The following is a 12,460-nucleotide window of genomic DNA, read 5'->3' on the forward strand; positions in this document are numbered from 1 at the left end:
CTCGACTATTCCCAAGTCATGATTAGAGACATCAATTAACTGAATCATGACGAAGGCGTTGGCAAAGGCTTTGCGACAAAAGAAGATCTGATAACGAAGACGAATACTTTGACACTAGCGCCTAGGCGGACGCGATACCCCATACGGTTACTATTTTAGGCGAGGTCCGATGTTAGGAGCTTGCAGTAATGCAGGGACAGTGGTAGTGTATGCCCGAGTTTCAAACCTCGAGTTGAGCAAGATGTTTTGTTTAGAATACTTGAGTACCTAGATGGTTGTCGTTGACTGGGCATGAGAGGGCACTGTCAACATACTCACCGCCTCGTAGCAAGGGAATCTCGTTGTCATTGAGCGGTAAATCCAAGCGGTCAAGAAGTGTATGCTCGCATGATTACCAAATAATTACAAACACCATCGAGATGTACTTTTGATTTTATTTCCAAGATCATCTCACCCGGACTTCTCTACAATCGCCCTAGCCAGCCCCACCATGCTATCCTCCACAACCTCAATCTTGGCCTCTGTAAAAACATCCAAACAAGCATCCTTCTCATACACGGTCGTGAACGCGCCTCGAAACCCCACTTTGGTCGCGGCAGTCACATCCCACATGTGACCGGCCGCAAACCACTTGATATCGTTTTCGCCCAGCCGATCCCACATGACGCGGTAGGCCGCAAGCGCAGGCTTCGCTACACCAACGGAATCGCAGCTAACGAGGTTCTCAAGCGGCATGTGCAAGTTGGCACGCTCAAAGTATCCGCTTACGCGCTTGACGTCGCCGGTGGTAAGTGCCCAGATGGTGAATCCGTTATCCCGTAGTATCTGGAACATCTCGTGGCAACCTGGTCGCATCTTGAGCGCCGAGTAGCCCTCCACACATCTATCCCTTTCCTCATCCGTGAAGATGGATTTGGGGTCTTGGACGCCGCAGAGGCTGAGGGTGCGGTAGAAGAAGCCGGAGAGTAAGTCTTTGTAGGGCTTGTAGCCGCCGTGGATGGAGAAGAAGGTGAATTCGATTTCTGCGGATGTTTGCCAGGTGAAGCCAAAGTGCTGGGCGGTTATGGTGTGTTGGCGGAGTTTGGCGCCAATTGCGGAGTTGATTGCTTCGTAGAAGGCGTCGAAAGAGACGCAGGTACCTACAACGTCGAAGACGACGTGCTTTTTTGGTGAAGCCATTTTTCCTTTTGTTTCCTCCTTTTTCAAGATCTGTTTGGTCGTCTCTTGTAAAGCGGGGTTGATGACGAATTGGCAAGGGAGGGATAGCAATTGAGAGGTTGAAATGTGGGACTGAAGAGTTAGACTCGAGATAAATACGAATTTAATAATGCTGTAAACATGAGTCTACGCGTCCGAGTAACCTGATGCCGGCCACCCGGTCACAGCTCGTAGCACAGTGGTGCACGAGCTTTGGAGAAGAGACCCCGCCGCTTATCAGATGCCGGGCCGGTGATCGGACCATCATCTCCCCATGGTTGAACCGGTGCAATCACCGGCCGGTACAAGAGTATTACCATGGACATCTCTTTTGAAAGTCTTGAAATAAGTGAGACTAGCACCACGTGCATGTTCCCTGCCTGCAAGCCAAGTCTACAACGTCTTGTCTGAACCGTCCAACAATTTGAATACTGCTACGACGTAACAATGGTTCTGCCCAAACCCAACCCCACAAAATCATACTGGATTGAAGCCGCCGAGTCGCCTTTGCGCGACTACCGATCGAGCGAGACGCTCCAAGAAGAAACCGATGTTGCAATCATTGGCAGTGGCTATGCCGGAGTCTCAACTGCCTATTGGCTCCACAAAGTATGTCACGCATCCACACCCCACGGGTGTTTCCCCAATCGCAGCAATTCCAAAGCCCCCTTGTCCTGACATATGCGGCCGCCGTTTTTTTTAGTACACCGAACATGCATCTACACAGCCGCGAGTGACGATCCTAGAAGCACGCGATGTATGTGGCGCTGCTACTGGGCGAAATGGTAAGTCGGTTGCGCACGTGATATCAAAATCTACCCACTACATACTACACCTGGATACTGACAGAAGATTGAAAAAAAAATAGGAGGACAACTACGCCCGCATCTTTACTCTCGATACCCCATATGGCGCGACCGCTTTGGCGCAGCAGGCGCCATGCACCTAATCCGGCACGAACACGCGCACCTGGCCGCATTCAAAGACCTCTGCGACGCCGAAGGCATCACAGAAGAAGTATGCCTGAAACTCGGTGAGACCTTTGACGCAGCCATGACGGACGAAGCATGGAGCCGACTCAGCCACGCACTCGATGAAATTCGCAAAGACCACGGCGACGACCATGAAATCGTAAAGCTATGCCGTAAGATCGAAGACCAGGCCGAAGCAGAAGAAGTAACGCAGATGAAAGGAGCGCTGAAAGCCATTGTGCATCCAACGGGACAAATGTATTCCTTACTCCTCCCCCCTTTTCCCTTGATCCACCCCCATCATCAGCAAATGTCCCGCTAACACGGTGTGAAGATGGCCCTACAAATTCATCCACGCCCTCCTCCGCATCCTCCTCACAACCCCAAATTTTACCCTGCACTCGCACACCCCCGTCACCAGCGTCTCCGACCGCGATTCAGCAGGCTACACTACGCTCAGCACGCCGCGCGGCACCCTCCGCGCGAAGACAGTCATCCACGCCACATGCCGCTGGGCCTCGCACCTCCTCCCCGAATTCGAACGCTTAATTCTCCCGCAACTAGGTGCCATCGCAGCCATCAAGGCACCCGAGGGCTTGTTGAAGCGGACGGGGGCGCAGCAGTGGGATGGTATGGTGAATGTACGCTCCCCCCTTCCCCCCCCCCAATCCATAGATTCCAGAGAAATGCTAATGCAGATACAAGAACTACCACGTTCAACTACCACCCCCCTACAACGTCATCATCATAGGCGGGGCCCGCCAACTACTCAGTCATTACCCTGAAATCAGCATTTTGAACGATGAAGACGATAAGCAGGCACCTGGTGTACCGGAGTTTTACAAGACGTGGCCGGCGGCGGATGTAGTGGGTTGGCCAGGACCGAAAGTTGCAGAGTTGGGGTTTGATGTTGAGAAGGGAGGGAGTTGGACTGGTGGTGAGTTGTGAGGAGAATACAAGAACATGTCGGGAAACTAATGGCATATGTTTTAGCACACGAAACAAGTGCAGATGGCTTCCCGTTTGTCGGCGCCCTCCCGAATCGCAGCAATCAGTTCATTAATGCTGGGTACACAGGACATGGTACGTCTCTATTTCTTCTACGCTACTTGACAAAAGACATTAGTCTAACTTGCAGTTCAAAGGAATGCCTCGCATCCTGCTATCTTCAGCATCCCTGGCGCCGCTTGTGCTAGACGCTCTGGGGCTGCAGTACAGCCCACCGCAGCTCACAGATTCGTATCCTGCGCTACCTCAGCCATTTCACGCTACTGAACACCGTATTACCAAGCTCCAGGATACCGATCCCGAAAAGGTGCTTGCCGACTACAGGGTCCAGTGTGAAGCCAGTGCGCGAAAGCCTTTTTGTAATATAGACAGGGTAAAGGGAGTCCAGTTTAGCCCTCATCTTTAGAAAGACTAGCGGGGAGATGTAACATCAATCATGACGGTACTTACATCAACTTGTCCATGCTGAAGTAAGGCTGTGCCATGATGTACTCTACCGAGAATCACGTGACTGTCTACTAGGTGCGAACGCGACATGTGATTTTCCGAAGCCGAGGTAGTATGCTCGTAAATGGCTCCAGGTAGCTGCAATTGCGCTACTAACCTCGGTTTTGAAGGATGTACGTGATGACGCTGATGCCGGAACGTACTACTAGGAAGAAGATTCTGGCCGTTCATCCATCACCTTTGCTGGTGATTGGATTGTATCCTATGCACAGGAAGTACTGATGGAAGACATGTCACCAGTAGTATGCCGTTTCCCTCAAGTGCGAAAGGGCTTGCGGGCGTAGACAACGGTTCCAGGAAGGTAGGCGTGGGTTTTGTAGCTCTTGAGCTCCTTGCGCATCTGGGCTAGGTGGAGCTGGGCTCGCGCGACTGACCACTGTACACAGTTAGTAGGCAGTAGGAAGGCTATTGATACTGTGCAATACTTACGCCGCCGACTTGAGTCAGTAGCCGCAGCATGAAGCCCTCGACTCCGTCCATGAGGCGCAGCTGATTCCATCTGCCAATGTTCTTCAGTTTCTTGTCCGTAGGCCAACCATTCATTGGCCACTTGAAGTCGACGACGGTGACATCGACAAAGCCGGCCGTCCGTAACCTATCTGCACTCTCTTCCCAGATGGTAAAGCTCTTGCCAAACTTGTCACCCATCTCGACCACGACCTTGCCCCAGGTATGGTAAAAGTGATCCGGGCTCATGGAATCGTCGTCGGCAATGGGACACACCGAGTGCTCTACGATCTCGATCCAGCCGCCGGGTTTGATATGGCGGTAGGCCTGGGCGAAGAAAAAGTCCCAGTCCGGGATGCAGCCAAACAGCTCGCGAATGTGGACAAAGTCAAAGTGGTTTGGGGGAAAGGTCCATTCTAAAGAAACATCGTCAATTTCAAAGTGGCAGTTTGGCGGGACCCACTCGGGCTGGATGGGTGAGAGATCCGTGCCGGTGACGGTGGCAGATGGATACTGGTCTGCCATGTCCTGGACACGTTAGTGGGGATTCAGGCAAAGGGCGCGTGTGGTGTGGTGCTCACAATGGCCCATATGCCTGTGCCGGTGCCGCAGTCGAGAATGGCCTGGGGATTCTGCAGAGGGGCCAGGTGCAGTTTCTGGTCGAGGGTTAAGAGGTACATGTGGTGGGCAAAGTCGAGAATCTCTTTGGCGAGCTCGTCGTTGGGGCCCCAGTAGGCGCCGTCGCGGTAGGCATGATACTGGCGGCCGTTTTCCATACGGTGGTTAAGGATGGAGGAAGCGAGCGAGTCGGTACCGTCGCCCAAGAGGCTGCCGCTGTCGAAGCCCGAGTCGGATGAGGAGCCGGCCAGTGCTTCGTCGTCGTCGGTGACGGTGTCGGACGTGTGCGACGTGGGGTATGGCGAGGCAGAGGCAGTTTGCGGGGGATGGGGCGTGTCTTGCAAGTGCATGGCGCTGTCCTGAGGGTGGAGATGGATGCCGGCAGCCTGCGTAGGCTTGTGCGGGCTGGACGGGTCCATTGCCAGAGGGGGGAGGGTGAGATGAGGATGGTGATGGAGGGAGAGAAAGTGTGTGTGTGTGTCCTGGGGGATGGCGGGCCGAGGGGTGTGGTTACATATTAGTAAAGGCAGCAAGTAGTATGACTAGTCAATTGAGCAGCAGGGGGCGTATTTGTCGTGTCGTGGTGCTCGAGTCGAGGGAAATGCACTTGATCCAAAGCAATGGCATTGGTCCGTTTTTTTTTTTGCTCATGAACAGTCGTGTCTTTGGCCGAGGCGTGGGACATGGGGTATGCGTGTGTGTCGAGGGCTGGATGATGGAGGGCGAGGGTCCGGATTGGCGTAGAAACCCCCCGGGGCGATCCTGCGCCGGACTCGCCCTCCGCCGCGTGTGAATGGGTGAAGGGCAAGCCAACAGACGCCGTGCGTATATTGCACCTCCAACTCCTTCTCCAAACACGGCCAAACTAGTCCAGGTTGCCCCGGGCAAAGCTTGTTAGCCGCGGCATGCAATGGCTGCTGGTCCATTCGGTCCGCGCGGCTGTTGCAGGCAATGATGGTGGTGGTGGTGGCCTGATAGCGTTGGCGTGGAGCTTGCCGGTGCCGGTGCAGAAGTTTATTCTCGTCGTTCTGGAACTGCTGCGCATTGGACGAGACATCATCATCAGACGATATCATGGGGGAAGCATACTCCGGCGGTACTACAGCAGCAGCAGAAGCACCAGCAGACGCAGCACACGGCGATGCGCACAACCGAGTCCTTATAATTGGTGCCGGTACGCCTCATGACGCCGCCTCAACGGCAGTGCAGCAACAGCAGCGGGCCACACATGCAAAAGTGCCTATTCTTACTGATTCGCAGGAATAACGGGCCTGGCGCTTGCCCAAGGCCTGACCAAGGTACGTAGAGTAGAGTACTGTACTCAGACACGTACTTGTGGTGTTCGCAGCCAGCCTGTCGCACTACTTGGTACTACTGTACACACGAACATACTATATAGCACATGCCCACAGTGTTATTAGTGCTGACAGCGCCCACCAGGCCGGCATCGCGTGCACCGTCTTCGAGAAGACCAGCGCTGCTCATGGCGATCGCGACTGGAACATGGGCCTGCATTGGGCGGCCCCGGTGCTGCAGAGCCTCATGCCACGTGGCTGGTGGGAGCAGCACGTCCAGAGTCTCCAGGTCGACCCCAACCATCCCACAAAGCCCCTCGACACGCTCAAATGGCTCCGCGGTGACACCGGCGAGCTCGTCGCCGCAATCACCTTTGGGCCCTTCTACCGCCTGCGACGGAGCAAGCTGCGTCAGCTCCTGTCCCACGGCATCGACATCCGCTACAACCTTCCGCTCCACGCCATCTCGCATCCCCCACACGGCCGTTCCGTCACCGCCCACTTCGCCGACGGTTCCACTGCCACGGGTTCCATCCTCGTCGGCGCCGACGGCGCTCACTCTGTCACCCGCAGCCTCCTGCTCGGCCCCCAGCTGGGCGCCATCAACCCCATTCCCTATGCCGCCACCTTTGTCCAGTCCACCTTCACCAAGGAGCAGGCCCTTCACCTGAGGTCCTTTCACCCCCTCTACCTGGCCTCGGCCCACCCCAACAACTACTTTGCCTTTTTCGGCATGCAACATGCCCCAGATGCAAATGACCCCTCGACTTGGACCTTCTTCTACTACATCTCGTGGCGCAGCAGCCTAGAAGAGCAAGAGGCCACCAAGCACTGGACCAGCGCTCAACGCCTCGCCCAGCAAAAGGAACTTGCCAAGCAGTTCTGCGACCCCTGGAAGAGCGCCCTGGAATGGACCCCCGACGACACACCCGTATGGTATCTTGGCCTTACCGAGTGGGATCCTAGCCTGCATGCTCATCGCTGGGACAATCACAACGGACGCGTCACCATGGTCGGCGACGCTGTTCACCCCATGACGTACCAACGCGGACAAGGCCTCAACCACTCCGTCACAGACGCAGGGAAGCTGTGTGACGCCATCACCAGAATACACGCTGGCCAAGATCGGAAAGCTGCCATCACTGCCTATGAAGACGAAGTCATCAAGCGCGGGGGTGCAGAGGTTCGCGACTGTACAGCAAATACTGTCATGTTGCACGACTGGGAGCGTGTCCGCCAGAGCCCTCTTTTCACAAAGGGTTTGAACAAGACTCACATTTAGACCGTCACCCGTCCATTTCCTTGTCTTCTCTTGCCAGCGACATTGCACTTTTGTACCCATCACATGAACGCCATGTAAACTCCATGTAAACACCTTAGCAACACAAACATCCTGCTTTGTCATACGACCGAGCGACATGCGTCAGTCTCCTAGCAGCGGCTACTGCCTAATCTATTTCCCGATAATCAAACTATTCGACCCACTCTGCAGTATCAAGCAACTTGGGCGCTACTCCCTTCTCCATTATTATTGTGAACATGCATCCCTGATCTAACTTCTCTCCTAACAACAAGGGAGCATATATCTCAACGACTCCAGCAGTCACTGTCTCACCCTACCAGTGGCGGTATGTCATGGCTTTCGCAAGGCCAAAGTCAAAGCCACTCACATCAGCCGCACGGCAATCTGTCACACATGCTCATCAGCGCACACGCGTCAGAAGGGTGCGCTAATGCTCATTCATCTCTAGTGGGCGCAATGGTATCAATCAGTTTTAGAAAATTCTATCCACCACAGTATCCAGTCAACCGCCATATATAGACTGACAGCGTCGGGAGGGGGTTATGCTCGCAATTTCTCCAGCTGTGAGCGCCGGGAGAAGCGCCATGTGCGAAAATCCTTCAATGGTTACTATATTATATATTTATATATCTTGCGCTCAGGCATCCGAGTACTTAGGCTAGGCCGTGTGTTGTTGATGGCTTTGCTAAGGTAAGCTTGGTTCAAAGAACAATGTCGTAGTGGGGAGTTTATACGTGTGACAGTATCTACTAGATATTTGCGCATACGTCGTCCTTATGCGGAAATACATGGACAAACGGGACCTATCGGCTTCACAAGCTCCTTCAGTGGGACTGCTTTGCCCTTGGGCAAGTATGATACCACAATATCCTGCTCCGGATGGCTAGTGTGTCTCTGTGCCATACCAAGTCCGTCGACGAGACTAGTCGACGAGGCTGTCTTGGGTGATATCTTTGGGCGAAGCGCGAGACATTGAGGCATGCAGCTTCCCATAGCAGGAAACTCTCCGATTTGTTGATGGCATGACAGTTGTCAGCAAGCTGACGGTAAATGCGTCCCAGTTCATCATGGTGATGATGATGATTCCTCAGTACTAGGCTGCCTCTGATCTGGACAACTTTATATTCCGACGTCACTAGACTACAATTTGGCTTAGATTGTAGTCTTCATTCCTATATCAGTTCAGGTATATCTGTTTTACACAAACATGTCTCAGTGAACCCTCCAAAAAAAAGGCAATGGACCTTAACTTATCCCCAAAATTGATATCACGCAACCCGCAATGAACGGAAAATTGCGCTTTCCCAATATCGTCCAAAGACGAACAACTTCCTTCCTGACTCAGGTAATGTACAACAAATCTCACAATCAATTTTTTCATTTTGGCAAATGAGGAACTGCCCACGCCATCTACTTAAATGGTGCCGCACACGTGTTTCGCCCGCCCAAGTGTGCTTCCAAGCCCTGGTTGGATAGTATCGACTGCTTCACCCTTACTGACATCTTTTAGAAGGAAAAAGAATGATATGGCGAGCATAGACACAGTTCAATGTGAAGTTGATGATGGAAAATTTAGATTGTTCCTATTCAGCGTCATGTTACCACCCCGGAGAGTGCAGCTGGAAATCCTGACAAGCCCACATGTCAATAACACAATCTCTCCAGCGGCAATAACGGCAAATATTCAATGTTACAAAGCTAACGAATTCTTTCCTAGATCTAGGCTATGACCAAACCCCACAAGTGTCATCGTTGGGACCTGCAGGGCCTTGTTAACCCCCACAAATCGGGCCGTAGTTGTGGGTTTCCCCGTGCATGGCACCGTTAGATCAGGGATCCCGCCATCATGAGGCTTGCATTTGTGTTTTTCCGCCATACCGCGTTTTCCTATGGATGGAAAATAGTCTGGGCTGACTTCGGAGGGCTACAGCGTCCCACTCCAAAACCAGTTGGATCGATTATCAAACGAGGTACTTCAACCTGTCTTTTTGCTCAAGCTTTTGCTACACACCTTCGTTCGCCCTAGGCAATAACTGCCGACTTGGATTCTCCAAAATGCTATCTCTCATTGCTGTTACGCTGGGGCTCCTCCTATGTGTTCAGCTCTGGAGGAAGCTGCGAGACAATAACAGCAATCTTCCACCTGGACCAAAAGGCTTCCCCATCGTTGGGAATGTCACAGATGGGCCTCCTGGCAATATTCCTGAATATGAACACTGGCTCAAGTTCAAGGACGCTTACGGTCCCGTAAGCTCCGTGAGCATGCTTGGACAGCCCATCATTCTTCTCCACGATCGTGATGCGATACGCGACATCTTGACCAAATCCTCGAAAATAACCTCATCTCGACCCTCGTTCGCTTTTGCAGACATGTGCGGATTCGGGGGGCTACTGAACCTTTTGTCGTTCAATTCCACCTACCTGCAACACCGTAAAATGATCCACAAACATTTTGGCACAAAGCTCGTGGCCGAACGTTTCAAGCAAGTAGAGAACCTTGAATCCCACCGTTTTCTTTGGAACATTCTCAACGACCCAGCCGGCTTGTTCAAGCACGTCAAGTCGTAAGTCTAGCCAGCCGCACATCACTGCTCTGATCTCTGCTGACCAGCCCCGCCTCTACAGTGAAGCGAGCGCCGTCATTCTTCGCATCACGTATGGTTATTCCATCACTCCCGACTCCCCCGATCCATTGGTTCATATGATCGAAGAGACAATGGATATATTCGGTCAGGCATCCGATCTATTGGCATGGGCAGTCAATACATTTCCCTTTCTCAAACATCTTCCCGAGGGCCTTCCAGGCACGTCGTTCAAGCAGACAGCTCGAGACTGGAACAAGCAGCTTAACAAAACGCTCAACACTCCCTACGAATACGTGCGCAAGGAGATGGCCAAAGGGACTCACAAACCATCCTATGTCTCATCACTCATTGAGCAGGAGAAGGAAAGGGCAGAGAAGTCAGGCAACATCCAAGCAAGCACAGATGATGTCATCAAGAAGACAGCTGTTGTCATGTATGGCGGTGGTTCAGATACCACTGTTGCTTCCCTCTATGCTTTCATCCTGGCCATGATACTTTACCCAGATGTCCAGAAGAAGGCGCAACAGGAAATTGACACCGTCGTCGGCAACGGCAGACTACCGCAGTTTGAAGACCGAGACCAGCTGCCGTACGTCAACGCCATAGTCAGTGAAGTCTTTCGATGGCATCCTGTTGCACCGCTAGCCATACCGCACAAGGCCGACGAACAAATGAGCTATGGCGGCTTCCGAATCCCCAAAGGAGCGTACCTCATAGCATCTGTATGGTGGCTTTTGAACGACCCGCAGACGTATTCGAATCCCTCCTCTTTTGATCCTGAACGCTTTCTTGCGCCCCGCAATGAGCCGGATCCCACCGACGCAAATTTTGGCTTCGGTCGTAGGGTTTGCCCCGGGCGCTTCGTAGCCGATCAAACCGTTTTCATTACCGTCGCTCGCCTCTTGGCTGCGTTCGACATGACGAATGCCATAGATGAAAAGGGTAACAAGATTGTACCGCAACGAATCGGCACCCCTGGCTTGATCATGCGGCTGCACGACTTTTCGTATAGCATCAAGCCGAGAAGTGAAGGGCATGTCCGCTTGATTGAGAATTTTAAAGTGGAATACCCACTGCAAGACCAGATAGGCGAGACCCTGGTTGATGTGTAGAACATAGTACATTGTGCAAGTCATTAGTGTAATCGGATCTAGATTCTCCACCCGGCAGAGTTTCCTTTGGCATTGCATGCGTGACGAGTTACTGCGTTGAGTGGATCACACAGCCAATCAGCTGTCATCTGCAACTGCGGATCTTCGCATCAGTTGCCAAGAAGGGGTTTCAGCCGCAACGGTGCGGGTCCTTAAGTGATGTTGTATTCTACTACTATTGTTCTCCACCTATAATAAATACTATCTTCATATACAGCATGGGCACTACAACAATAGCTATCAGATATCACTTACAGCATGCCATGCAACAAACTTGCAAAACAACCAGCGTGTATCAAGCCCCGATGGCAAAACCACAATATAGTTTTGTCTCATGGTTGTGAAAAGCTTTTGGGCGTTCACTAGATTTAACCGCCCGCGGCCTGTTCCCGTGTCGATCAACCGTATGATGTACAGGCCCGACGGCACGCTACGTCTTCATCAAAACGCCGAATACGACGACAATAACAAGGCTGGCGATGAAAGTAGGTAGTTGGTAAGTAGAACCGACTAGGCACACCGCTGTTTGACACGACGAGATAGAATTGGGAGACAGCACATACGACTCCACATGTCATCGTCGCCAGATACGGTACGACAGTAGATTTGCTGCACAGAATGGTTTTGTGAGGCAGAATCGGTCCGCATATGCGTATCTTCATGACACTGCATCAGCATCTTTCCACTACCTCGTATTCGCAATTCATCATCTTAGATCAAGGGGCCATGTACGCGCGGTCAGGTATAGCAACAAAGCACGTGGCACACAAAGACAATGCTAGAACCGCTGACCAGGAATCCGTTTCCCAAATTACTGTAGAACGATTCATTACACATGAGGCTATACCCAACACTGACTCACCACCCTCATTCTACACATGATACGGCGGTTCAGCCCCATCAACCATACTGTACACTTCAGCAATCGCCTCTGCAAGCTCCACAGGAAGCGGTCCAGCCTCCAGGGCATCCAGCGTCTTATGCAGTTGCTCCACACTGGAAACGCTGAAAATGAGACCATCCCCACACTCTGCATCCAGCAAGCTATGAAATGCTGTCCACCGTATCGCAGCCGCATGCCCCTTTATCCCATGTTCTTCTGCAAGCTCGAGAATCGTCGCTACCGCTGCGTGCACTGGCGGCTTCCCGTACATGACATTGTACGGCTTGCCAATGAAATTCTGTTTTTTTTTCCAATTAGACCACATAGGAAAGAAAATCCGGAAGAAGAAGAAGAAGAAGAGAAAATTTGTCGGGAGAGAAAGAGAGAAAATATATCCACTTACATCATCTTTCCACCGTCTCGACGTCTCAGCATGCTCGGAGAATAATCCTCCAGCAGCAGGACTATTCGCACATTGCACGTCAGCCTCACGCT

General features: G+C 52.4%; 7 protein-coding genes across 7 annotated transcripts in view; 3 read left to right on the forward strand and 4 right to left on the reverse strand.

Annotated features, from left to right (window-relative positions):
- Positions 1 to 450: 450 nt before the first annotated feature.
- COCCADRAFT_28046 (uncharacterized protein) lies at positions 451 to 1,179 on the reverse strand (the record flags this gene model as incomplete). The annotated part of the gene is made up of 1 exon (XM_007716323.1): positions 451 to 1,179. The coding sequence occupies one exon, from the start codon at positions 1,177 to 1,179 to the stop codon at positions 451 to 453; it is 729 nt and encodes a 242-aa protein (XP_007714513.1).
- Positions 1,180 to 1,644: 465 nt separating this feature from the next.
- On the forward strand, positions 1,645 to 3,582 carry COCCADRAFT_6893 (uncharacterized protein; the record flags this gene model as incomplete). Its single annotated transcript, XM_007716317.1, has 7 exons — positions 1,645 to 1,806; positions 1,901 to 1,982; positions 2,066 to 2,426; positions 2,503 to 2,809; positions 2,874 to 3,105; positions 3,162 to 3,251; positions 3,314 to 3,582. 7 exons carry the CDS (start codon positions 1,645 to 1,647, stop codon positions 3,580 to 3,582), a joined length of 1,503 nt encoding a protein of 500 aa, XP_007714507.1.
- A 357-nt stretch (positions 3,583 to 3,939) lies between these two features.
- Positions 3,940 to 5,098, reverse strand: COCCADRAFT_6894 (uncharacterized protein; the record flags this gene model as incomplete). Its single annotated transcript, XM_007716318.1, has 3 exons — positions 3,940 to 4,059; positions 4,113 to 4,658; positions 4,712 to 5,098. The coding sequence occupies 3 exons, from the start codon at positions 5,096 to 5,098 to the stop codon at positions 3,940 to 3,942; spliced, it is 1,053 nt and encodes a 350-aa protein (XP_007714508.1).
- Positions 5,099 to 5,265: 167 nt separating this feature from the next.
- On the reverse strand, positions 5,266 to 5,496 carry COCCADRAFT_101954 (uncharacterized protein; the record flags this gene model as incomplete). The annotated part of the gene is made up of 1 exon (XM_007716331.1): positions 5,266 to 5,496. A coding segment is annotated over one exon (231 nt), but the record flags the coding sequence as incomplete, so codon positions are not given.
- Positions 5,497 to 5,822: 326 nt separating this feature from the next.
- On the forward strand, positions 5,823 to 7,325 carry COCCADRAFT_6895 (uncharacterized protein; the record flags this gene model as incomplete). The annotated part of the gene is made up of 3 exons (XM_007716319.1): positions 5,823 to 5,922; positions 6,009 to 6,046; positions 6,189 to 7,325. The coding sequence occupies 3 exons, from the start codon at positions 5,823 to 5,825 to the stop codon at positions 7,323 to 7,325; spliced, it is 1,275 nt and encodes a 424-aa protein (XP_007714509.1).
- A 2,076-nt stretch (positions 7,326 to 9,401) lies between these two features.
- On the forward strand, positions 9,402 to 11,043 carry COCCADRAFT_101997 (uncharacterized protein; the record flags this gene model as incomplete). Its single annotated transcript, XM_007716332.1, has 2 exons — positions 9,402 to 9,910; positions 9,972 to 11,043. 2 exons carry the CDS (start codon positions 9,402 to 9,404, stop codon positions 11,041 to 11,043), a joined length of 1,581 nt encoding a protein of 526 aa, XP_007714522.1.
- Positions 11,044 to 11,954: 911 nt separating this feature from the next.
- The window catches only part of COCCADRAFT_38690 (uncharacterized protein), a gene marked incomplete at both ends in the record, with an annotated part of 1,326 nt that continues 820 nt past the window's right edge, over positions 11,955 to 12,460 (reverse strand). Inside the window, 2 exons of the mRNA XM_007716333.1 lie at positions 11,955 to 12,263; positions 12,369 to 12,429. Of these exons, the coding sequence (XP_007714523.1) occupies positions 11,955 to 12,263; positions 12,369 to 12,429 (370 nt within the window). The remainder of the gene's footprint in view (positions 12,264 to 12,368; positions 12,430 to 12,460) is intronic.

The sequence above is a fragment of the Bipolaris zeicola genome, assembly GCF_000523435.1.
Source record: "Bipolaris zeicola 26-R-13 unplaced genomic scaffold scaffold_135, whole genome shotgun sequence".
In the NCBI taxonomy this organism is placed as follows: domain Eukaryota; kingdom Fungi; phylum Ascomycota; class Dothideomycetes; order Pleosporales; family Pleosporaceae; genus Bipolaris; species Bipolaris zeicola.